Below are 25,838 nucleotides of genomic sequence, written 5' to 3' on the forward strand. Positions count from 1 at the left end.
CCTACCTGTGTCCTGTGTCTCATCCTCCCCACATGGACTGACAGGTGGACTGCCACCGACCTCCCCTGTTCTAACCTTCCTGTGGCCTCTGTCCTCAGTGCAGGTAAGCCACTCTCCCACCAACCAGCTCTGGGCCTCCTGGAGTGGCCCCTTTGCCTGACACAAGTGCTCTACCGCCCCAACTAGACCCCCAGCTAGACCGGAAGCCCTTGAGGGAGCAGGAAACTGCAGGACCGGCAAGCACAGCCCTGGAGTCCCACAGACCTAGCCTCACATGCCAGATCTGCCTCTTACCGTGTGACCTTGGGTCATTTCCTCACTTTCCACATGGGTAAAATGAGTATAGTGCCTACCTTAGCCTCCTTTGTGAAGACCGTCCTCCTGGATAAAGCTGCTGGCACACAGATTCCTGTTAGGGTGGTGGTGGGGGTGCACGGTGGTGGTAGGGGATCAGTTCACTGCTCCATTCCCAGAACCTAACACAGTGCCTGGCACACAGTAGGCATTCAATAAATGTCAAATGAATATTGTTTGAACGATTGAAGGGATTAATTTCTCTTTCACCCCTGATTTGTGGCAGGGCCTCTGGTTTACATCTCTGTGTCCTGACTCTTCCCTAGTCTCTAGTATGTACGGGTTAACCTGCAGGATTTATATTCCATGGGTTGTGCATTCACAAAACTCATGATCAAGACAAAATTGACTCATCCAAGGGCAAGACCCTGTGGACCAGAAGGGAGGACTATCCTGCTCTAAGCAACTCTGCAGCCCTGGGCAAGTCCCTCAGCTCCCCTCTCTAGCAGGAGGAGCATTCCCAGTGGCCTACCGCACTTTCTGACCCTGACCCTGCAGCTCCCCCTTGCCCCTCAGGCCTGTGACCCTCCCCTCCCCTCCTCCCTCCTGGCCAGATCAAGGCACAGAAGCGGTCACGGTCACACTGCAGGCGGGGCTGGCAGGGCAGCAGTCCAAGGGTGTTGGGTTGGTTTGCTGCAGAGGTTTCAGGGCCCCATCAAAAAGGGTGTGGATTCGGTTTCTGTCCCAGGGAAAGGAAGTCTCAATCAACCCTGGTATCTTTTCTAAGGGCATTGGGGAACGCGAAGAAGCTGGGACAGGGGATCTCGAATAGGCCAGTGGGTTCCTGAAGAATGGTCATCTCCACATGATGGGCCAGACCACACAACTTAGAAGCAGATGGTGGTGAGGCGTGGGGTGGACGGAGCAGACGGAACATAGGTAAGTCCTGTTCTTCCAGCTGCTGTTTAACCCCCACTAGGGCCCAGGCCACACCCAGGCTCAAGGAAATTGCAGGGGCCAGGCTGTGGGCCTGTCATTTACACGCAGAACTAGGCACCACCACTTCTTCCCACCCACCTGGGGTGGGGGTACCCTAAGTGACAGGCTAGCAGACAGGACTGCCAGGAAGAACATAAAAGGGCCCAACCCAGGGCAGTCCTTGGCCTCACCCATGACCTTCCTTATCCAGGACAAGGACTGCCTGGGCGCTCGGTCCACTTTGTGCAGAGAGGTGGCAAGAGTCATTGGACCTGACTTCACATTTTAGAATGATGCAACCCAGACAACTTGGTTTCTCAGCCTCAGTCTCTCGTTACCTAAAATGGAATCCTACCCGTCATAGGGAAGCTTCTGTCAGATAGCACACGTGCAGCACCTTTTGCCCCGTTCAACTGCCAGCAGCTGCCAAGGAACAGTTTTCTTTCTTGGCAGAGCAGCCAGGACCGGGCTGTGGCACTGCCGTCGCTGTGCAGGGACCACCGAGCCGCAGGACTGAGAAACCTCGGGCGAGAAGAGTTGCTTTGGCTAAGCTGTGCCCCACCACTCCCAGCTTCCCGCAATTGATGGCTCAAAAACCCGAGCCCAAAGAAGAAAGTAAACAAACACACGAGAGCTTCGGTGTGGAAATGGAGCACACAGAAGGAAAACATTAGGAGCAGAACAGCTAGAAATGTCATCTCGCCCAGCAACCCCATGACGGCTCCGGAATCAAAACAGGCTGCACACAGGCCGCATTCAGCTCCCATCTCTGGTTTCTCCCCACAGTCAGGCTCGCCCCAGGCCCTGTGACGTCGGCTTTCTTGGAGCTGCTGGTCGGACAGCTGCCTGATCCTGGAGGCTGCCCCATTCTGCCCGAGACCTGAGGGCTGAGATCTTCAGACAATGAGGGTGCTTTTCCACCCTCCCCTTTCACACACAGCCTCACGTCCCACCTGGTTCCCAGCACAGCCAACTGCAGAAAGAATTCCCCAGTCCTGGGCAGGAGGAGCCTTCTCCTGGCCGGAAGGAAACGGATGGGCAAGGTCCCTGGTATCCAGATTTATTTTACATTCTCTTCCAGAGGGGACGTGGGGGTTGGAGGAGCTGGGGAGGCAGGAGGGCAGTGCACCTCAGTCTCCCGGGAGAATACCTGGAGCAGGCCAGTCCTGGGAGGCCCAGTCCTTCTGGGTATTACAGCAGCGCAATGACACACACAGCCCAGGCAGCCTTGGGGAAGAGGGGGCCTTTGAGCAAGACCTCCTGCCAGGCTTCGGGCACTAAGGAGGGGCTGTGTCCCTCTCCCACCTCACTCCCAAACCCAACTGGAAGCAGGAAGGCAAAGGGGGCAGCTGGCAAGCTGGAGTGAAAGGGGACGAATCCCCTCCAGGCAGAGGTGGCCTTTGGTCTCTGTTAGGTTAGGAAGCTGGTCCTTGGTAGAGGAACCCCATGGGGGTGAAGTTGGGAGCCAGCCCCTGTTAAAGGAAACGCCATAGCAGGGCGGGGAAGGGGGAGGGGGTCCAGGGTCTGGTCTCAATAAGGCCTGGAAACAGTCTTCACTTCAAAGCAGACCTCTATATTTGGGAAGTGGGGTAGGGGAGGAAATAAAAAGGCTGCTGGAGGAATGTTTGTGAGCTGTGGGTAGGAAGCAGTCCAGGGGGCTTTGAGGGGGGCTCTGAAGAACGGCTGCTGGGGTTGTCTGCAGATGCCAGCAGCTCAGGTCTTGGAGAAGGAGGATGGAGGGGGGATCCTCTCTCCCTCCAATAAGTGCTACTGTTCCCCACCCCATCCTGGCTGAGCTCTGAGTTGCCACGGAGACCACTCACACTGGAGCTACGTAATTTCCTGGGAATGTCCCAAATTTCTGGGTCCGTCGGGAGACACCTGAAAGAGAAAAAGAGAAAAGGTGTAAAAGGCATTCCCCAGACTTCTTTAGTAAGAATGTTTGGGGGTGGGGAGGGCGTGGAAACCTTTCCCCTACTGGCAGTGCCGGGAACTGCAGGTGCAGTCCCTGCCCGGGAGGGAGGCTTTGTTTTACTCATTTGTGCCCCCTAGTGGGCAGACGGGCAAAGCTACACTTTCTAAATTGAAGGATAGTAATTTGAGTCCTCTATAACTTGGCACACACCACTGAATTATCCCACCTTCCTCAGGAAAGCAAAGAAGCAGGAGGCTGAATCCAGAACTTAAATGTGGAGGAAACTCACTGATCTCACCTTCAATTTAGAGATGGGACAGGCAGGCAGGGTCTAAAGAGAGAGCCAAGTGAAATCCCCAAATGCACTCTGTTGCTTAGGGGTAGAGGTGGGATTAAAATCTAAGCCTCTGGTCTGCTACAACCCCAAAGAAACCCGTGTTCTGGGGTAGAGAAGGGAGAGTGCTAGAAGATACAGGAATGTAAAATCAAATTAAAGTCCTAAACCTTTCCTTCCTGGCAGGCTGGCATCCTGACTTCCTGACAAGCAGCCCATGCTCACCTGGCCCCCAGGCCTCCCCATACTGTTCCACTGCCTGGGATGCCTCATCTGCCCTTCAAGACCTAGCTCCCCCACTTCCTCCAGGAAGCCTTCCCTGACCTGCACTGTCTGAAATGGTAACCACTAGCCACATGCAGCTACTGAGCTCTTGAAATGTGCTAGTGTGGGGCGCCTGGGTGGCTCTGCTGGTTAAGCATCTGCCTCAGGCTCCCTGCTCCACGCAAAGTGTGCTTCTCCTTCTCCCTCCGCCTGCCACTCCCCTTGCTTGTGCTCTCTGTCAAATGATAAAATCTTAAAAAAAAAAAAAAAAAAAGGAAGAAAGAAAAGAAATGCGCTTGTGTGACTAAGACATTAAACTTTCTAAGCCTTTCCTCTAGAAGCACTTGTGGCTTTAATACCACAAAAGTGGTGCTTTTTCTTCTTTCTTTTTTAAAGATTTATTTGTTTGTTTGATAGAAAGAGTGAGAGAGGGAACACAAGCAGGGGGAGTGGGAAAGGGAGAAGCAGGCTTCCCGCTCAGCAGGGAGCTCGATGCGGGGCTGGATCCTAGGACCCTGGGATCATTACCTGAGCCGAAGGCAGAGGCTTAACGACTGAGCCACCCAGGGGCCCCAAGTGCTTTCACTTCTTGTCTATATTTGCAAAACTTTATGAGTGGTAAAAAAAAAAAAAAAAATCAAAGGCAGAGGTGTACAGAGTAAAACGAGAATGTGTCCCCCAGCCTCCCCTCCCAGGCAAGAACCGTTAACAAGTTAGTACTCCAGAATCACTGCTGTGTCTGAAACTTGGTCAGCAATGAGGTGTTAGGATTCAGATGAGAAAGGATGGGTTTCTAGGTCAAGAGATGGCCATTGGGGTCACCTCTGCCCAAGCAGCCTTGCCACCCTTTAAGCTCTGCATTCTGCTGTGGGAGGGGGCTTCTGGCTGCTCACTACTCTTTGAGGACAACCCCTTCCTCTGAAGCTGAGGCCGCCAGCCCTGCCAGCTCTGAGGAAAAAGGCCATGCGAAGCCTGCTGGATTGGTTACCTTGAACCAGGCCAAGGCCAATTTGAGGCTTCCTGCTTTAGTATATGTGCTGCCGAAGCGAGCACGGGGCTTCCTGCTTTAGTCCTCTGCCTGACCTGCCCTAGGGCCAGCCCTGAGGACTGGGGAGCCAGCTGCTAAGTGGGAACAGGGGTGGGTGACACATGGGTGTGAGACTTGATCCTTTCCATCAGGAACACAGTGTCTCAGGAGACAGGCGCCTCCTCCTAAAACTGCTCCAAAGACAGATGTGTGGTAGGAAGGAGCAGGGGTGTGAGGGTCAGAATCTTGCTGCCCCGAGTCTGCAATGACTCCATCAGGTACCTTGGCCTCATCTGTCAGACCACAAATCTTTGCTGAACCAGCACTGGCAGGCAGTGGCAACCCACCCAAATCTCCCCAGCAACCCCCAAGATGCTCCCTTCTGACTCGTCCCCCAGGTCATCTCCCCCAGGATATCCCCCCCAGATACCCCCTCTGGTCTGTCCCATAGCTATCCCACCTAGGGACTCACACATGCCCCCTTCCACTCTGCCCCCAGCTATCCTGCCCGGGAAATCCACTTACCCACTCTGGTCTGTCCCTGGCTATTCTGCCCAGGGACTCACACATACCCCCTTCTAGTCTGCCTCGCAGCCCGCCCACCAGGCCCACATACCCACAAACCAGCCATCGTCACACTGCTGCATGACATCCACCCGGTCCCCCTCCCGCAGCTCCAGCTCATCCTCGTTCTGAGGCCTGTACTGGTACACCGCCCGGTACCTGTGGGAGACAGCATCATGGCAACCACTGGAGCCTGGCCCCCTCCTCGGAACAGGTCCAGAGAGTCTGACCCAAGTCTTGCTACATCCCATTAATTTATCCCATCGGCCACTGGCCCAGCTCCTAGAATGGTGTCTCTGTCTGGCTTCAGTGCATTCTTCTCTGGGCCCGCTCCCTGCGCTCCGAGCCCTACCTATCTCTACCCCTCCTCCTCGGAGCTCCCCCCCCCCCGCCCTCCTCCAGGGCTGTTTTACTAGTTCCCACACTTCACACATAAATGCGCTGACCTTGGGGCTGGAAACCCAGCGAGGTTGGGTGCAGAGAGTGGGAGGCCTGCTTTAAGCTCTAGGGCTGGCAGGGACAGGTCAGGACCATCACAGACAAGGGGCCCCCCACCAAATCACCCGTAAGTACCAGAGGGAGGAGTTTACCAACTCCATCTTTGGGTGGGGAAGGGGCAGGAAGGGTCGTTGCCCTCAGTACCGCCTGCCAAGCAACACTCTACCCCCTGACCAAGCATCCCCAGATGGTACTCACGGGGTCCAGTGTATCTGAGTGCTGTTGGGGGCCATCCCCCCCACGTCCATGGGACGGCTGGAGCCTCCAGGATGAGATAGAGCTGACCCGGGGGTGCTGAGACCCTGGGGGTCCACAGGAGAAAAGGGAGGCACACACAAGCATGAGGGAGAAGAGTGCCACGGGCCCGCCCACCTTCCCTGCAGCAGCGCTTCTCATCCTGTCCCCATCTTATCCTCCCAACCCCCAAGACACAGAGCCTCTGTTCGACCATTTCACCTCACAGGTCTTGGAAGCTGAGGCCCAGGGAGGGTAGGGGGCTGATTCTAAAGGCCAACACAGGGAGGGGATGGGAGGTGTCCATGCACTGGCTGTGCCCACTCACAGCGGTTTGCTGCGTGGACGGATGAGTTCAGAAGCAAAGGCACGTGTTTACGGGCTACCTCAGTGTGAGCCCCAATGCTGTCTTTCACCCCTCGGCTACTACAAACTTTTCGGTCAAGCCTGCCCAAGTACCCTCCCCAGAGGGAACTACTACCCCATTCCACAGCTGAGAAAACCCAATCCAGAGAGGGTAAGTCATGTGTCTAAGGTCACACAGCAGGCAAATGGCAGACTTCTGACTCCCACATGACCACGTCCCAGCTCTGTCCAGCTCTCCCACTGCTCTGTCCCAGGGCAGACCAGGAGGGATTCCAAAGTACAAACCCACCAAAGGGAAAGGAGGATATAGCGTGGGTGGCGGGGTTCAGCTCTCCAGTACGAGGCAGGTCACCCTACCTGGTTCTGGGCTCTGGGCTCCTGGCTGGGGAAGGAGAAGCCGGTGCGGCGGGGGGAAGTCCGGCTCCCCCAGTCGGTGGGATCCACAGGGCTGTGCGGCGTTACTGGGGAGCCAGAGTGACGAGCCAGACGGGCAGCAGTCAGGCAGGGAGACGCAGGGAGCTGGGGGCCGTCGTCACAGATGCGGAGCCGGGGCTCGCGGTGCACCTGCACGTAGCTGGCGGGGAAGATGCCCTGGCGCCCGGTGCCAGAGATGCGGCCCTCGTACCAGTTCTCATTCACCTTGCGGATCAGGCAGATGCGCTCCCCCTGGAGGTGTAGGAGGGCATGAGCATCTGCACGGCCTTCCTGGCACCATGTCCCCCAGGAAACCTAGGGGAGGGGGCGCAGGGGGGCGGCGCGTCTCATGTAGATCTAGCGCCTTACGTGGAGCGAGCCGGCTCAGAGCAGGTGAGCAGGAAGTCACAGTCACACCACGAGGCAGTGGTAGAGTCAGGAGCCGAGCCCAGGCTGCCCGCAGGAGCCCAGAGGTCTGGGCTCTTCCCACAACATGGCGCACTGGGTGCGGATTGGGGCCTGCCAGACACCTATCCCTGGGACTTCACAGCATCCTCTCCCCAGTGTTCTGGTGGCTATTTAACAAAACGGGCTTGGCCAGTTCCAAGCTGTGCAGCCTTGGACCAGTTACTTTGCCTCTCTGAGCCTAGTTTCCTCACATGTTTAGTGGGGATAACAATCTGTTGCTGTGAAGAGCAAAGGAGATCAGTGGCAGACTGGTAAGAAGCACTGGACAGGCATGAGCCACCACTGCCACGACAGGGTCCTATCCCTGCCTCCTCGCAGGGGTGTCCCTCACCAAGGTATCAAAACACAAGCTCCTGGAGGGAGGCCTGGCCACCTTCCAGCCCGCATGCTCACTGACACAAAATGAGGCAGCCCTCTCCTGCCCCCCACCTCTCTCCACCCAGCCACCTCCTTCCCCCTCTCCCCGTGGGGCCAGCTCTTCCGGAGGACATTCACAAGGGGCGTGCATGGCCTCTGCCCCAAAAGTCAACCAAAGGGAGACCAGCACCCTGTTTTCTAGGACAACATGTCTCAAATTTACCTTGACTATGATCTATAGTAAAAAATATGTCCGAATAACAACTTAGTACAGACACACACACGTGCACGGGTATATACATAACTGCTTGAAAGTTTGATCAACTACCCTTTTTACACACAAGACATTCTAACATTTCCATTCTGTTCTTCTAAAAATGCTGACTGTGATCCTCACAGCCTATAAACCTGCAACCAGGAAAACAAACAAACAAACAAACAAAAACACACACACAACTACTCTATAAGTTTCCAACTTTTTTTAAAAAATGGGCTAAAGGAAGGAAAACCTACCCAAAGAGATTAGGAAAAATTTTAAATACTGGGCAAAGATGGGTACACTTGACTCTCCACATATTAACCTATGCCTTTACCAGCCCCCCCAACCCCCACTTCCTGCTGGGCCGCACCTTGCGGAAGGACAGCTCCACCTCCAGATCCCCCTTGAAATTGTACTGGGCCACAGCTTCTCCATACTCCAGCACCTGGTAGCTTGGGGGCTTGATGGGCTTTGGGATCTCATCTGCAGGTAGCACCTACAGAAAGAAAGGTCACGAGGAAGACTCAGCCCGGGTATCAACTGGGACCTGGGGCTCCTGGGAGGGTAAGAAAACAAACAGAAGATGGATGGGCGAAATCTGTCTGTCCCCAAGGCCAGCAAGGACACGGACACCAGGCATAAGCTTGAGGGTGGTTGGGGTGAGCACAGCCAAGGGGTGGTGAGTCCCAGAAGGCTACTGGAGGAGGAATTTCCCCAGAGGCGTGGAGTAGGCCATGTCAGAGCAAAGATGGAAGCTTAAGCTAAGAGCTTAAATTGGAACCCAGAAGTAAATGAGGAGTTCCAAAAAGCAACACACGCCTGGTAACCTAATCTGAAAGTGGGGATCTAACATTTTACCACTGCTGAGAACCAAATGTACCTCCTTCCCCTCCCCCTTCTACCTCACCCAGTACCCAGAATTCCCATGTTCTCTTTGCTTCACCCTACTCATAAAAAAAAAAAATCAAGAAGCTAGGAAACTAGTTCATACTAAGATGTAAATTACTAATACCATGGAATGCTGTTCTCTACTTTGTGGAATTTCAGAATCAGAGAGACTGTTCTGAAGGTAGCGGAGACCTGCTAATGCTTATCAAATAGAGAGCCTGAATTAAACAACAACTCAATCCATGGGTCAAAGAGGAAGTCACAAAGGAAATAAGAAAATAGTTTGGGTGGAATGAAAAAAATATATGTATCAAAATCTGTGGGTGTAGGTAAAGCAGTGCTTAGAAGGAAATTTATATCATTAAATGCTGATATATTTTTAAGTAAACTCTACCCCTAATGCAAGGCTCGAACTCACAACCCCAAGATCAAGAGTTGCATGTTCTACCGACTGAGCCAGCCATACACTTCTGGATCCTGTACTTAACCACTTATCTCTGAACCTTAGCAAGCACATCTGTAACATGGGGATGACCAATCACTTCTCAGGTCAGGAACAAGGGAGGCAATGCACACGAAGGAAGTGATGAATGTCTATGTGGATTGGTAAGCTGTCACACACTTCCTGCTCTTGCCACTTGCCCTCAGGATCCTTCCCAAAGACAGCCTGAGACAGATGGATGCTGATGGTGAAAGTCTGGGCTGGTGGCCCCTGGGGCAGGAGCGGGCTCATGTGGTTCTCCATGGGCTGGGCTCCATCTTTGGTGCTCATTTAAGAAACATGTCCCGAGGGCAGACAGAGTACTGGGCCCCAGCGGTGCCCGGGCCAAGGGCATGAATGAGGCTGACTTGGCACCTGCACCCTGGAGTTCACAGTTTTACCTATTAGGAAGCCGGTAAGATGTAGGGGAGCAATCAGCTCCACAGAGGGGCTGTGCAGGGATAAGCATGCTAAGTCTCTGCAAACCCACGCACCCTCCCAGCTGGGCTCCCAGTTGTTCCTCTGCTTACCTCCACGTAATTAGCAGGGAAGATGCCCAGCCGGCCATGGTGCTCCCCCTCCAGCCAGTTCTTGTCCACCTCCTTGTGGATGTAGACAATATCACCCTTCTTCAGGGTCAGCTCCCTGCAGGCCAGAGCAAGGACATCCACAAGGTGAGGTCCTCCCAGTCCTCCTCCCCTTCAGACCCTATCTAGTGCACCCAGAGTCTCCTTCACCTCCCCCCGCCCCCTGGGGGGGGGCACCACAGCCCTGTCCTCCCACTCCTCCCATAGGGTACACAGAGGTTTGGGGGGGCCAGTTGGAGAGAAGGGCACTTACTTAGGGGATTGTGCCTGGAAGTCAAACTTGAGTCTGGCAGCCTTCCTCTGGGCAGGGGGAGAGGACAGGGGAAGTCACCTTAGTCAAGCAGGTGGCAGGTCTAGAACAGCCATCACGAGAACCACCCCAGATCCACCATGCACCCTAACCCTAGTGCTCCCACCCCTCCTTACCTTCTTCTCTTCCTTCCTGGCTGGGCTGCCCCCTCTTTCAGAGGCACTAGGGTCTGTGAAAAAGCACTACCTCAGCTTGGGAAGGCCATGTCTGGGGGAGTGGTGTTGGGATGGGGTTCTGCTCCCCCCACCCCAGATCAGGGCCAGTGTTAGCAGGGGGCTCTGGGACTGTCCTCCCCCCACCCCACCCCCACGGGGCCCCAGCGTATGTTGTACGATGGGTGGCGGGCGTCTGGGTGAGAAAAAGAGCAGGTTCTGGTCCTTACCTCGGGCGGAGGAAGGGTAGACAAAGTCCCTACGACCTAGGAAGGGGCTTGCTCCATCTGCCATCCTGTGGGGGCTCAGGGGCCGAGAGGAACCCCGGTAAAGTGCATTCGGGGAACTGGAGCTCCAGGCGGGGGCCGGGCTGCGCGGGGACAAGGTGCGTGAGCCACCTGTCTGGGGCCTCACAACCTACGCCACTCACCCCTGCCTCCCGAATATCTCCCCGTCTCCCGCCGCCTCCTCCCAAGGCGTCTCCCACGTCCCGGGCTCTCAACAGGATGTCCTACTTCCCCAGCAATCCCGGCCGGGAAAGGGTGCGGCCCGGGGCCGCGCGCGGCGGGAGGGCGCGTGGGAAGCGCGAGGCTCCCCCGGCCTCGTTCTGCGGCCGGCCGCGGCCACCTAGTCCTCGGACGGGGACAGTTTCCCTCCGCGGCCCCTCGCCCGCCTCCAGGCCCCTCCTCCCGCGCCCTTCGCGGGGCTCGCCCCCTCCTCGCGCGGCCGCCGCCCCCCCCCGCGCCACGTCCCCCTCGGCCAGCCTGGCCACTCACCGGGCGGAGGGCCGCGGCTCCCGGGACTGTCGGGGCACTTGGGAGCTCTGTGCGGGGAGACGGGGCGCGGTCAGGGCCGGGGACACCGGGTCCCCGCGGCAGCCGAGGCCGCCTCCGGAAAAGTTTGCGGCTCGGAAGGGCGAGAGGGGTGGGGAGGGGCGGGAGGGACGCGGGGTCCTAGAGTCGTCCGCGCAGGCGGGCGGGCCGGGAACCCGGGAGGAGCCGAGGAACTTGCGGGGGGGGGGGGGGTAGGGAAAGAACGGTGGGGTGGCGGAAGAGGGAAGGCCCGCCCAGGAAACGGGGCCGGGTAGGGGTTGGGGTCCCTGCCGACTGAGGTCCGGGATGGGGGGGAGGGGCGGGGTGGGGGCGGGGAGCCCCCGGCACCCAGACGTCAGGCTGACGTGGAATAGGCCTGGAAGGGTTCTTAGGGGTCACTTGGAAAAGTCAACGCCCTGCATTTTATAAAGGAGACAGCAGTCAGGGATGAAGTCTGTTCAAGGTCGCGCCGAGAGCTGCTGGAACGAAACCTCGGCTCTGCCTGCCCCTCCCACCCACGCTCCGCCGCTGCTCCGGGGTCTCCGGGTCCCAGGGTCACCCAGGAGGGGACTGGGAGGCCGGTACCTTGGGGGACGGTTGCCGGGTCTCAATTGCCCGCAGGTCCTTGTCCAGCTCCGCGCTCAGCTTGGCCAATTCTCTCTCCAGCAAGACCTGGGGGCGGATTATGCGGAGAGACTTGGGAATCGGGGCGGTGGGGGTGGAGGGCACAGTGGGGGAGCACTGATCGAAGGTCAGATGTGAGAAACTTAGTGGGCAGCAGGACAAAGCAAAGCACACTGTGCTTGGGTAAAGGGCAGGCTCAGGGCACAGGGCCAGGACAGGCTCCCTGCCTGTGGGCCTGCCCAGAGCTGTGTCTCAAGGTGTCAGGATGGCCCTTCCACAGCTTCTCACTGTCCCTCTCATCGGACCTGTCTCTCCCATCTCTATGTCCGATAGTGTCAATCTCTATGTCTGATAGTGCCTTTTGTCCTGTTACTTCCCTGTTCGAGAGCCTATAAAGCTCCTTATTTCCTCTCTCATCAAGTCTTCTATGGCTTTCCACAGCCTGAGCTCCACCTGCTTTCCCTCCCACCGCCCCTCCAGCCTTTGTCTCTGCACTCCCCCTACACTGACCATGCTCTCTGCCTGGCCAGGCCCTCCAGCTCCACCTCCGAGAATACTTCCTGACAAATCCACACTGACCACTCCATACTCTGCTCCCGCTCTGGTCAACAGACATGTATTCAACACATATTTGAGTGCCTACTGTATGCCTGGCACTGTCCCAGGTGCTGGGGATACAGAGGTAAACTGTATGGGACTGGCCAGGGTCAGAGCTTGGGGGTCTCTGGCCTTTGCCCATGGTCACTGGGGCCAACACCACCCAGAAGTCTCCCTCATTTGTCCCCCAGCATAGCTGTCTCCCTTCCCCTTCCAACCTATCCCGCAGCACTCACCTCAATGCGCTGGGAGGGCTTCTCAACAGGGTCATCCACTAGCGGTTTCTTGGGCTAAGGGTGGGAAGGGTGAGTCAGAGGGGGTGAACTCACTTTCCAAAATGCACTAGCTAAGGAGTATGTCCATTCTCAGAGGGCCAGCAGGACACTCACCTTCTGTCCAGTCTCTAGTTCTTGCAGAAACTGGTTCCAAGAATCTTCCGTCCAGACATTGTCTGCTCTTTCTTGACATCTGAGCACCTGCACAGAAGTAGGTGGGCATCGGTCTGGGACACTGTCCAGGCCCAAAAAGCAGGCTTGTAGGCCACTGCCTCACCCCTCTGCCTGCCAGTGCCTTCCTAAGGATTCTGGACTCTCGGGGCTGCCCAGAGCAGGCCCCAAACTGAACGGGCAGTATCTGTGCTCTTCAGCAGAGGGGCCTGGCCAAAGAGCACAGCACCCGGGACAGTGAGGGGAGGATGCTGAGCGGGCTACCTGATTTGGGGTCTGGTGTAGGGAGGGTGCTCCAGGATTAGAGTTGAAAGTGCTTCTAGGAAACTCTTCGGAGGGGTCCCAGCTTCTTCTAAAGAAAGGGGAGGACATCTCTTCAGTTTCCTTTTAGGGAGACTAAGGCACAAGTGAGAACACAGCCCTGCACATGCTCCCACGGCCCCCTGCCCCCCGCTCCAGGGCTCCAGCCTGTGAAAGCAGTGTTACACATTGGAAAGTTACGGGCTCGGAGGTCAAATGCCAGCTCCGCCACTTAGCTGTGACCTTTTGGCGAGTTACTGAGCTCTCAGAGCCTCAGACTGGACACCTGGCATGTGGGTGTCACAAAGGGATCCCACCTCTGTGAGGGTGTAGTGAAGGTGTGAGGAAACATATGCAAGCCGCCCAGGAGAAGGCCTAACACACTCATCCACTCCCTGAGTGGCCAGGATTCCCTTCCTGCCGACCTTAGTGAAATAATCTATGTGTGTGTTCAGTCTGGCCCCATGGCTATGGCTATGTATGTGTCTGCAGCTTGATGAAGCTGCTCTTCCTAGCTGTCACAGCCCAGTGGGCTTGTACACGTGCCCAAGGGTGTGGGTGGGATTACAGCCTAGTCCCAGGAGAACCCTGGGCAGGCCAGAGGGCCCTCAGCCCTGACTCCCCGGCCCTGGGCAAGCTATTTCTGCTCCCTGCGCCTCTGCTCCCTGGGGGTGCAGCATTCAGTGATGTCATCTGTGAAACCACTCCAGCCACTAAGGCTCCACACTGTCACATTTGCCTTCGTCCCCCTCCAGGGTTCCTTTCTTGGCTGGCTGATGTGTTCCAGACAATGTTTGGGTCTGAATGTTTCCACCACTGTACCAAGCTTATCAAAGGATGGAATGTCTGACCGGAGAGTCAGGATTTATTGGTTGTAACTATGACTCTATTCTTTATTTTAGGAATAATAATATTAGTAATACCACTGATAATGAGAATAGAATACATTATTCTTTTTTTTTAAAGATTTTATTTATTTGACAGAGAAAGAGAGAGATCACAAGTAGGCAGAGAGGCAGGCAGAGAGAGGGGGGGGAAGTAGGCTCCCCGCTGAGCAGAGAGCCAGACGCAGGGCTCAATCCCAGGACCCTGAGATCATGACCCAAGCTAAAGGCACAGGCTCAACCCACTGAGCCACCCAGGCGCCCCATAGAATACATCATTCGTAATTTAGGGAGGCTCTAGTCATAACTGAGCCTGTATATTAATAATATTTGTGGAGGGGCACCTGGGTGGCTCAGTGGGTTAAGGGTCTGCCTTAGGCTCAGGTCATGACCCTGGAGTCCTGGGATCAAGCCCCATGTTGCTCCTCGCTCAATGGGGAGTCTGCTTCTCCCTCTCCCTCTGCTCCTCTCCCCACTCATACTCTCATGTTCTCTCTGTGTCTCTCTCTTTTAAATAAATAAAATCTTTAAAAAAGAAGAACACATGTGAAGACTTGCTATGTGCCTAAACCCTCACAACCACCGTGTGGTCCCCACTCAGCAGATGGCTGGCACTGGTTAAGTTTCTCAAAGTCACATGGCTAGTGGCAGCAACCCAGCTTGAATCCGAATCCTGGGTTCAAATCTTGGGCTCTTAGCCTCTACCTTATTGATGATGCCAAGAGCCACAGGCCAGGTATGGCCGTGCCCGTGAGGTTAACCCCTTCCTGTAAAGGAATAAGAAACTCATTGATTTCACTTTGAGGCAAAGCTGCTGATTCTCAAGGTCTGTTTGAGCACCTCCCACTTCCCCCCAGGAGCCTGGCAGCCTGGGCTGGGCTTATGTGGTTTGGGCCAAGCAAAGGAAGTACATCGTTCACTTATGTGGAAGGGTTCCTCTCTCATCCTCATCTCCCCCCACTTGCGAGGAAAGTTAGGATCCTCTTCCCCCCCCTTGTTTTCTCTCAGGCTTTGGAGTGAATGGCCACAGGTCCACACCTAGCCTCAGGCTATCCCACTCTCCACCCCATTGTGACCTGTGGATCTTTGGAGTGATGAGTTCCTGCCACCAATCACAAAAGCAGCACAGGCATTCCTGACCAGGAATGGGTACAAAGTCCACCCCTGCCCATCATTCCCCTTTGGCCCGGGGCAGGGAGAAGAAAGAGCATCTGGAATGGTTGGGACTCTAAGAAGGAGCAGAGCTGGGATATGGGGGGGGGGGGGGCTGTACTGGCTGTGACCACCAGGGGGAGCCAGTCCTAGCCAGGAAGCCAGTGCCCCTCCGCAGCCCTGGGACCCTTTTCCCAGGATGGCTCACCCACTCAGAGAAGAGGCCTGGCCTGGCCTGGCAGCTGGTCTTTGCTGGGGCCCTGGATGCCTTGAGTCTGTAGAGGTGGCACAGGAGGAAGCCACTGAAGGTGGGAGAAGACAGGTCAGAGGAGGTGAGAGTTGGGCTTAGGGGTACCTGGGTGAGCACTGAAGACTCCGGCACCCACTCCCACACATGCTTGTGGGTGTCTTGTGGGAACAGGGTTGGGGGTACTCTGGACCACTAAATGGGGGCCTGGCACCAAGAGCTTTACACTCATCACTATATCTTCACAACTGTGGGGCGAGTAGTGTCCCCATTTTACAGATGAAGAGACAGAAGTCCAGAGAAATCACAGCCAGGGCGGAGACCCTCACTGGACAGTAAGCTGAGGCTCTTCATTGCCACCTGCCAGGAAACGGGGAGCTCCCCGGAAATGGGCTACATGAACTTCTCAAGTTGAACTAAGCCAACGGGGGAGCCTCAAAGCCAGGCATGGTTTACAAGACGGGCAAATGCAGGCACTGAGCTGGGGCGGGCCACCCGCACCTCTCACCTTTGGGTGATTCCTCAAAGGTCCAGTCCAGCTGCAGGTCTGCGGGAGCAGAAAGGACCAGATCAGGGGTGGGGCAGCAAGTGAGGACAGCAAGCCCTGCGAGGCTGCCTCAGCTGCTCCCAGCCGTCCTCCTGCCTAGGGCAGGGGCTGAGGGGCTGAGGGGCTGAGTCAGGGCCTGAAGAATGTCCCGAGGGAGGGAAGGAATTAGGAGGGCAGTTCTCTGGAGGGTTTGAAATGCCTCTGGCAGACTCCGGGCCTGAGTGAGCCAACCCAGGCAGTGGACTTGCCCAAACCCTCCTGCTCCTCCCTCCCCACGTTCCCACACACACCCTTTCCCTGACCTTTGTAAACCTGCCCTCACCAAGACAGGTTGGGGAAAATTCCACTTCCTCTTCTCCCTCTTTCCCTTTCTGCACCCCCTTTGCCCAGACCCACTCCTCATGGCGCTCATGACTTTCTGGGGCCTCCTAGGAAAAGCGACTGACCCGCCAGCCGACTTGGTCCCCTTGGCATGCAGACGTGCCACAAGAGCACTTGCCTTAAAGGCAGACCAGAATGCCTCTCTCCAGATCCCACACCTCCAACTCCTGGACTGCTTTGTCTTCCTTTGCCGCAAACAGTTAGCCGTAACTAATTTGCTGTCTCCGATTCCCCTTCTCTGTAACTAGATTTCCAGCCCCACCATGATTGCCCCAACCGCCCCCAAGAAAGACCCCAGTGACCTCCATGTTACCAAACCAAAATACTTGACCCATCAGCAACGTCTGTCACATGGACGACACTTGAAATTCCTTTTTCACTGGGCTTCAGGAAGACAACTCTGGTTTTCCTCTCCACTGTACCCTCTTAGTCGGCTTGCTGACCCTGCTTGTCTCTCAAACCTCTACACACCCAAGGGCCTCAGGGTTCAGTGCTTGGGCCTCTGTCTGTCTCTCCAGGTGATCCTATCTAGTCTTCTGGCTTAAAAAAAAAAACCCATCTATGGCAGGATTTGCATGAGAATTAGTTGGGGAGCTTTCAATCAAAATCTTTTTGGGTGAATCCCCTGTATTTCCACCTGCAGCTTAAGCCTCAGCCCTGAACCACAGACTTGCATATTAACTGCCTACTTGACATCACCAACTAGATGATGGACCTCATCAAAAACTCTCTGAGTTTGGAAGGAACATCTGTCAACTGGCTCAGGTTCTAAGTCGTCCTTGACGTCTTTTACTCTTGCCACATTCAATCTACCAATAAATTCTCATGACTGTCTCTAGAATCCCACCAGGCCTGCTGCTGCTGACTGGTCCGAGACACTGCTGGCCTCTAGCTTGGATGAAAGCTGGGCCCCCTAAGTGGTCCGCTGTGTCCTTCACTGCCTCGTCTCCCCCCTGAGCTGGCAGCCAGAGTGAGCCATCAGAGCATGACACTCCTCTATTCACAACTGTCCCTTGACTCCTCAGCTCTTGCAGAGTAAAAGCCAAAGCCTTGATCAGGGCCCCAAAGGCCCTCTGTGACCAGATCTCATCACTCTGACTCCATCTCCCATCAGTGCCCCCTCACTCCAGTCCGGCCTCTCCTTGCTGCTCCAGGACCAGCCAGGTCTGCTTCGGCCTCTGGGTGTCTGCTGCTCCCACTGCGGGCCAGGCTCCTCCCTTGGCTCCGCTCTCGCTCTCGGCTCAAATGCCACCTACCAGGGCCTTCCCTGACTGCACTGGGCACTGACTTTTCCTTTTTCTCACTTACCCTTACCACCAGCTGCCATATTAAATACATATCTGTTTATTCTCTCTCTGTCTTAAGCTTCACTGGGGCAAGGACATTCTTTTTTATTCCCTCTTTCATTTTCAGCACCCAGAATAGTGCTCGGCACACAAGGAAGTGCTCAGTAGACGTCTGGTCAGGGGGCTGATTGAACAAATGAGGGACTGCATGACTTCCCAGGACTCTCCGAGGAGACCAGGGACAGTGTGTAGTCATTGTCCTCCCAAGGACAGAAAGGAGTTTGGAGGCTCCTCCCCTTCGGCCTGTATGAGGGACGACCCACCACACAGCCTGGGGTACACAGAAGTTCCCTTTTCTGCCCCTCCGTCCCACAGCCCACTGTGGGTGGCTGGAGCCCACTCAGCAGAGAGAGGGCCCTCGAAGGATGTCTCACCTGGCATTTTCCGGTGAATCTGCTGGAACATTCTCCGGTACCAGTCCCTGGGGCTATCAACACTCTGGGATCAGAAAAGACAAAATCAGGCCACCCTCTTCATAGGAAGCCACAGAAGTTTTTCCTTCCTGAGGAAAAACTTTCTCTGGCCACCCTTGAAGTGGGCAGGCTGTCGTGAAAAATCTAATAAAGGAACTTTATACGGCACATTACATATGAATAAGGTGTAGAGAAGGATCCCCCGTGATGATCCATGCCAAGGCTCTGAGATTTCGGGTGGTTTCTCGTTTTTGTTTTTTTTTTTTCTCTTTGCTTTCCTATATCTCTGATGTTTCTACAGCAAACATGTATTTCTTCTTCTTTTTTTTTTTTTAAGATTTTATTTATTTATTTGAGAGAGAGAGCATGAGAAAGCATGAGAAGCAGACACCCCATGGAGCTGGCAGCCTGACGCGGGACTCGATCCCAGGACTCTGGGATCCTGACCTGAATTGAAGGCAGCAGCCCAACCCACTGAGCCACCCAGGTGCCCACAAACATGTATTTCTATGTAATGAAAAATAAATGTGATAATATAGGGTTAGAATGGCATTTCACGGCTCCTGCCCCACTGAGACGGAAACAGCCCTGAGAGGTATGTGGCCAACTTCAGTTTCAGATGCAGAACTGAAGGCAGGTGACTGGCTTGAGATAGGGAGTGGAAGAAGGGCAGGGTGCTCAGAGCCTGGGCCCTGGATCCTTCCATGCCTGCCACAGTGTGAGGGCGACTCACTCAGGACTCTGCCAGCTCTCTCCACCCAGCCATTCACTCAGTGGCTGTGCCAGGTCCTGGGGCTAGGAACAGAGGGGGTCTTTGCCCCATGGAGCATTCTAGATCTTCCTTTCCCCCCACAAACCACTTGTGCAACTCAGACCACAAGAGCGCCTGTAATTTTTGTGGCTGATGACAACCCCCAAGCCCCTCGTGGGGGAACCTCGGGGTTCCGAAATGGTTTGGTGCACTCTTGGTGGCTCCCACTTTAATTCACAGAAGTGGAGCTCAGCATGGGACCCTGAGCCCCATCATCAGCGGCCCCCAGCCCAGGACTCACAGATCGGGGGGCGATAGGCATGCCGCTCTCGTCCACCGGCCCGATTCCCTCATACTTGACCCAGCGCTTGTCCCGACGTTTGCTGTCCTTGGTCCATGTGGCTGACCAGTTCTGGGCATGCTGGGAGGCAGGGGTCTTCTGGCTCCCCGAGGGCCGGCTCCCAGGGCTGGGCCAGGTCTGATACCAAGCAGGGTCTGTGGGGGAAATGAGCAACAGAGCATTAGCACCGGGCAGGGGCCCCCACCTGGACTTGTTTGTCTCTTAGCCCTTCAGAACATTGATCCTGTGAGTTCAAAAGTTTCAACATCTCCTTGTTTGTTTGACTTGCTGAGACAGACTTTACAGCCTTCCCCATCCCCTGCAGGACCAGAGGCCTTTGTTTATTTTTTAGTTAAAGTGAATGAAAATGGATTTTGCCTTGAGAAATCTGTGCCCGTGTCCGCCCTATCCTTTCGGAGGGCTGTCCTTAAAGCCTTCGGAATGAGGGCTGGGAATCCTTACTTAGAGAAAATGATGGGGACCATCCTGGCTGGGAAGGCAGCAAGGGTGTGGCAGAAAAGGCGCTGGGCTTGAAATGGGGACAAGGAATTCAGATGCCAGCTCTGCCACCTGCTGGTGTTGTGACCTGTGGCACAGCAAGAAACCACTTGGTGCCTCCGTTTCTACTTCTGTAACACGAGGGTAATCATGGCAAACATCCAGAGAGAGCTAGTGTGTGTGACCGTGCCCAGCACAGTGCCTGACACATAGTCACAAGGCTCTTGGACAGACACTCCTTCACCAGACATGGCAACTGAGTCTTCAGCTTCCTCAGAACCTTTAGCCCCCAAGTCACCAGAGTAGCAGCATAAGGGCATCAGGGCTGGAAGGACCAGGGTTTGAGTCTCAGCTCAGACTCTGTGACTGAGCATCTCTGAGACTCAGGTTCCTCACTGGGAAGAGGTTGCTAATGGTACCTTACCTTTCCAGGACATCAAGGGATTAAATGACAAAAGGCTTAGTGTGTCTTTTCAGTGTCCCACATGTTCTAAGCATTCCACAATTATTTGTTAAATGAATAAATTACTTGACACAGTGCCTGCCTCAGTGGGAAGCACAATAAAGGATCTCTCCCTCCTCAGGAAAGGGGCCCACGGGGGTAGACCTGCACCCAGGAGGTCCTGGGATCTTCTTGACCCCATCGCTCAGGCCGGGATGACTTGTAGGAGCCCAGGGGCTGATGGGCTCTCAGAGCTGCCTCTCCCATCTTCTGCTTGGCTGCTGAGTACGCACTTGTGGGGTTTGGCCCCCTGTCCACTGCCTCCCAAGGCTGTGTCCCCTGCACAATTACTTCCCCTGGGGGGGTGGGGGGGTTGGGGTGGGGGTGCTAAGGGGCGTGTGGTGGGGAGGGAGAGATGCGTCAGCCTGCTCTCTCCCACAGTGGATTTCACACTCACGGGCCATCAGTGCTCACACAGAGAAGGGCAGCTAGATGAGCTCAGAGGCCCAGGACCTTGAGAGCCCTCCATGCTCCTCCCCAAGGGTAGTGCCAGATGGCAGGGCCTGGGAGCTTCTGATCCCCCACCCCCGATACAGGGCTCCTGGAGCAGGTATTCCTGAGCAGACCCACCTGGGTGCCGGGAAGCATCTCTCCTCTGGGGGAAGTGCCCATTGCACACGGTCCTGGGCGCAGGGTCATGAAACTGGAAATTAAGGGTGTTGGAACCACCATTCCGGATCACAGGCACCTGTGGGGAGGGGCCGGGAGCAGCAGCTCAGGCCCGAAGGTTCCGAAGAAGGGTGGGAAGCACAGACACAGTTTACCCCATGGTGAGGACTGGAGGGCCAGCCTGACCCCCTTGCACATAGCCAACAAGGCTCTCTAGAGCGATCTCCGGCCCCTTCCCTCCATCCCGTTAATCCTCCTGCTCCCCCACATGTCCTAGGAGGTCCCCATCAACTCTGGCCCTACAGGAACCCTCTCCTCACTGTCTCACTCACCCGTGCCCCCCGGGAGGATGACCCTCTGTGGGCCCGGAGATTGCTGGGGATGAAGTCGTCCAGGCTGAGCCCAGCGGGGAGGCTGCAGGGTGGGGCCTGCATGCTTGGGTCAAGGTTGGAGGGCTCTGGGTGTGCCAGCTGCTCCTCTGTGTGTCCTCTGTGGGGAAGGAAGGAGGAAGGGAAAGCCCTGCTGGGCTCAGGCTGCCTGTGCCCTCTGGGCTCAACCTTGGGGTGGGGGGAGGAGGGGACAGCTGTGGGAGGGGGTCGGCCAGCTGGGTGGGAGCTCAAGGACCCAGGAAACAGGCCTCTGTGGGCACTGGCCTGTAGGCTGCCCGTGCGTGCTCCCAGAGGCACAATGGGCTGCTTGTTAGGCCCTGGGCAGGAGCTCAGGGTGGGAGTGGGGGAGGGGGAAGCTAGGCTAGGAAGAGGGAGGCTGGCCAGGAGTGGGCCTGCTGGACAAAGACTTGGGCACACGGGCCTGCTGGCCAGCCCCTCTGGGGCTCTCACTGCACAGTGCGGCCTGCTCCCCCAGAGGGAAGGCAGAGGGAACTGGGGCAGCTGGCAGAGGAGGGCCTGGGCATTCAGGACTTTGTTTCAGTTCCCTGACTCCTCCAGTCCCTCTGTGAGCATCTGTTTGCCAGCAGGCACAAGGGGTTACTTGGGCTGGGGGAGAGGCCCCAAAACAACAGCAAGGCAACCCGCCTACTGCCCAGCGGGGCCAAGGTTATGGAAGGGGGAGTGTGGAGGAGGCATTTCCAGGCAGCAGGAACTACTTCTGAGCACAAAGGAGTACCAGCTCCCTTCCTCGGCCTTCTTCCCTGGGACTAAAGCCTCAGAGGGCTCAGGGTGCCAGTGGGGGGTGGGATGGAAGGCAAAGCAGTGGATAGGAGCCAAGCTGGACTTGCTTATGGAGACGTGGTGCTGCTGAGTGCCCTCCCCCTGCCACTTTCTTTTATACCCCCAGGCTGGTTTGTTTTGTTTTGTTTTGTTTTGTTTTGTTTTTTTGAGTAATCCCTACACCTAACATGGGACTTAAACTCACAACCTCAAGATCAAGAGTTGCACACCGCACCAACTGAGCCGGCCAGGTGCTCCTATTTTCCAGAGGGTTTTTCGGACAGAGGGTCTTCCTGGCAGCACCATGCCCGCCTGCCCAGCCTGGTTCTGCTGTCCCATGCAAAAGTTACTCCAGGCACCCAGGAGATGGAGGAGGTCAGGCTGTCCAACAGGGCTTGTCTGAGCCTGGGCCTCCCCACCTGTGCAGCTGGACTGGACCAGAGCTGAGCCAACCTCCCCTGCTGGGGCCGGACCCTTTCTGGCGTTGTGTTCGGAGCTAGGCTTGTGTGTGCCTGAGGGGTGTGGGGGCTCACGGGAAGGCCCAGGGGGCCTGGTGAGGTGCTGTGTCTGTGTGCAGTGGAAATGGGAGTGCAGTGCTCTGATTGGGACTTGTGGGAAGTACCACGGGGCTGGGAGTTCTGAAAGGGGGCTGGGATTACTCCTGCACCCAGTTCCTCCTCAGGCCTTGGGGGCCCGACGGTATGAACAAGGCTGGTGGCAGTCCCTGTCTCTGTTCTGACTGGGGATCTCTTCTGACATCTGAAGGACCTACTGGGGACATAGCTTTCCCATGCCGTTCCCTGGCTGTGGGGGGAGTGAGAGCTGGAGCTGGAGGAGGAGCAGCTCCCCAGCTGGATCCAATTAGGACTCCGACCAAAAGCAAAACATGCAGGCACACCCCAGTTCCCCCCGCTGTTCTCCCTCCCCTTGAGGGGGAAATTGAGGCAGGGGACAGCAGAAGATCCAGAGGCCTGGGGCTGCCTGGCTCCTAGCAGCAACCCCTCCCTTCCCAGCTGACTGCTTGAAGCCAAGTTGCGAGGTCAGCACCAGCAGTCCCAGCCATCAGCTGACCCCGGCCGCCTTCCCTCTCCTCCCATCTTCCCACCCTTTCCTGCTCAGTGAAAACTGTCCTCTAGTAGTCTGGGGAGGACAGGACAGGGGTTACTGATCCTTGGTGACCCCTCCCCAACACTGGTGGCTGTGGCAGGTACACTCCAGACATAGACAGGGGTGCGTGGGGCAGAGTGGGCTGACTTTTTCTCTCAGTGGCTGTGCCAGGAGAAACTAAAAGCCACTTCTCACAGAGAAATGGGGGCATGGAGGCATTAGTCCTGCATCTGGCAGAGGACAGACAGGTGCCAGGAAGTCTCCGGGGGTCCTCCCAGAATTCTGGCAGTCCTTCACCCAAAGGGCTGGAAGATGTGAAGTGGCTCCGCTGTTTGTAGTTGGCAGACTCCTTTCCACCTCCAAGTATGGCCCTGACCTTGGGGGCTTGGCCCTAGGAGACTTTCCGGGTATTTTCCAGTTACAAGACCACGTGGACAAAGCCACGTTTTCTCGAATTTCGCCTTTTCCAGATCGAGAGGGGACTTCTTCACCTCTTTCCAACCCAGAGCTGGGGATGAGGACCCTAGGGGGAGGGGCACTTTGTCTTCCCTGAGGGTTGGGCACGGGTCCCTCCCCGCCCGCGGCCCCCGCCTCCTCTCCGCCCCCTCCCCTTCCCGGCACCTACCTTCCCCAGCAAGCAGGTGGCCCCGACTGAGGACGCCAGGGAGGGCAGGAGCATCTCTGCCCGGCTCCCGCCTGGCGCAGCCGCGGCGGGCTCTCGAGAAGGGAGGGCAGGGAGAAGTCCGGGCTGTGCCGCTCGCCCTCGTGACCGGGTCAGGACGGGCTCCGCGAGGCAGAGAGCCCGAGGAGGAAGAGTGGGATTGACGGGGCCGAGGGCACGCGCAGGGAGGGAGGACCGCGAGAGGCGCGCGGGCGGGCGGCGCAGTTTGTCTCCTTCCAATCTGCGCTGTGGGCCGCGCGGACAGAGTGAAGGGGCCGGAGACTCCCTCTCCAGCCTGCGGGGCGGGGGCTCGGGCCAGCCGGCTGGGGCGTGCGAGTGCCCTCCGTCGGGGCGCGCCGCGGGGACGAAGTGGCCCCCTGCCGAGGGGGCCGGGCCGACCGATGGCGGCGCCGGGAGGGGCCGCCGAGGGTCCCCGGGGAGCCCGCTCTGGTTTCCCAGCTGCCTTCCCCGGCCCCCACCGCAGGGCTGGCGTTCGGGCTGGGGGTGTGTGTGTTTAGGGGGGGGTGGGGTGGCGAGCGCCACTCAGAGTTTCCAGTGACATTTCCAGCGTGTGGGAAGGGAGCCCTGCACGGCGGAGCCAGGACAGAGGGCAGGAATGATTAAAGATCCCGGGTCAAGCCAGCAACTGATACTGCGCTGGCAGCCTCGGAGACAGGACCGAGATGCAGACAGGCTGGGGCCGAGATAAGCACCCCCCCCCAAACAAGTGGAGTGGCTTAGCGGACCGAGTTAAGGCCCCGACGCCTCCTTCCCCACTTGGTGAGATTTTGTGCTTTCGTAAGCGCGCGTCCGGGCGTGTGCAAAGAAACACACGCACACAGATGCGCGTACACCAGCTAATGGGCGGATGCTCACACACGTGCTCGCACCGCCGAGGGCGGCCTGGGGAGGAAATCGTCCTTAGGGAGCGGCCCCCTGGGCGTGCCGCGCCCCTGAAGAGGATGAGGGCGGGGTCCCTTTGGCGGGGATGGGGTTACCAGGGTCTTGGTGTTCCCATACACCGTAGTTGTTTTGATCTTGCTGCTTTTCCGCTGTTCCCACTGCTCTGACACCAGTCCCAAGAGCCTGCGCCCATTGGCTCCCAACCCCTCTGGCCATACCGTCTTTCCCTTCTCCAAGCCTCTGTGCCCGCTCGGAGCATGTTACAGAATGTGAAGGTGCTTAATGAATATTTACTGGTCATGGAAAAACTGGAGTACTTCTTAGCCCTTGGCTTGGTTCTGGCACCCAAGACCCAAACCAACCAAATTGGGCAATTTCACATCCATTGGGGGAGTGATCAGTGATAAATTATAAAAATATGAAAACATTTATTGCATGCCTACTGGTGTAAAACTGGTGTCCTGAGGCCACCATGCACTTTAGGGTGTTTTCCAACCACATCATTCAACTCAACAGTGGAGAAGGCAGGGACTGGAGAAAATATGAAAAAAAAAATTTTTAATTCCACCAGTATTGATGCTATTAGCTTTATCTTTTCTCAATTCAGTTAAAAGAGCTCTCCCTGTGCAGTGAACCAGCTTGAAACGGTATCACATGTGAAAGAGGAAGGAGGCATGTTTAGGTTGTGCAGAAGCTTGAGAGAGACAGGCATGCTGGCCAGCGTCCAGTGTCTGCAGGGATGCCATGTGGAAACAGACCGGCTGCACTAGTAGAAGTGGGACCCTTGGGTGCATACTTGGAAGAAGATCCAAGGTTTCCAAGGAAGAACTTCTAGGAGGATTACAGGGGTTCCAAGCCTACCGATCATGGGCATCAAAAAGTACTGACCGCACTGAACAGGTTCTTGAATGAGGTCACCTTTAAGGCCCCTTCCAAGAGTCTATGATTCTCCAGGAAAGCTGAAGGGTGGGGAGGAATGGGTAGCCCCGGGCCACAGAAGACATCTGCAGAAAGGAGGGTAGGCATTCTGGGACTTCTTGAAGATGGGCAGCCATGCATTGTCCTACCCCTAAAGCTAGGTACTTACCTACCCACCCTAGGCACCATCCTCCTCCCTCCCTCAGGGATTAAAATATGTGCCCATTTCCCTGTTTTCTCC

General features: G+C 56.3%; 1 protein-coding gene across 4 annotated transcripts; it reads right to left on the bottom strand.

Moving 5' to 3' along the window:
• Positions 1-2,317: 2,317 nt before the first annotated feature.
• Positions 2,318-24,007, bottom strand: LOC111154314 (sorbin and SH3 domain containing 3). 4 transcript variants are annotated; one of them, XM_022513859.1, is made up of 21 exons: positions 23,741-24,007; positions 21,172-21,328; positions 20,801-20,873; positions 19,192-19,385; positions 18,101-18,164; positions 15,961-15,999; positions 15,414-15,507; positions 13,134-13,221; positions 12,813-12,899; positions 12,660-12,713; positions 11,788-11,874; positions 11,167-11,213; positions 10,621-10,760; positions 10,355-10,407; positions 10,182-10,228; positions 9,872-9,986; positions 8,343-8,468; positions 6,832-7,140; positions 6,073-6,176; positions 5,429-5,535; positions 2,318-3,153 (listed from the first exon to the last, which is right to left on the bottom strand). In XM_022513859.1, exons 2-21 carry the CDS (start codon positions 21,271-21,273, stop codon positions 3,092-3,094), a joined length of 1,992 nt encoding a protein of 663 aa, XP_022369567.1. In that variant the 5' UTR covers positions 21,274-21,328; positions 23,741-24,007; the 3' UTR covers positions 2,318-3,091. The 4 variants fall into 4 exon arrangements, with proteins under 4 accessions (XP_022369567.1, XP_022369550.1, XP_022369557.1 ...); XM_022513842.1 differs by having other exon boundaries at positions 20,801-20,918; XM_022513849.1 differs by lacking the exon at positions 23,741-24,007 and having other exon boundaries at positions 20,801-20,918; positions 21,172-21,773.
• Between the last annotated feature and the right edge of the window lie 1,831 nt (positions 24,008-25,838).

This window comes from Enhydra lutris, unplaced genomic scaffold, assembly GCF_002288905.1.
Source record: "Enhydra lutris kenyoni isolate GAN:26980312 unplaced genomic scaffold, ASM228890v2 scaffoldscaffold3, whole genome shotgun sequence".
NCBI lineage: Eukaryota > Metazoa > Chordata > Mammalia > Carnivora > Mustelidae > Enhydra > Enhydra lutris.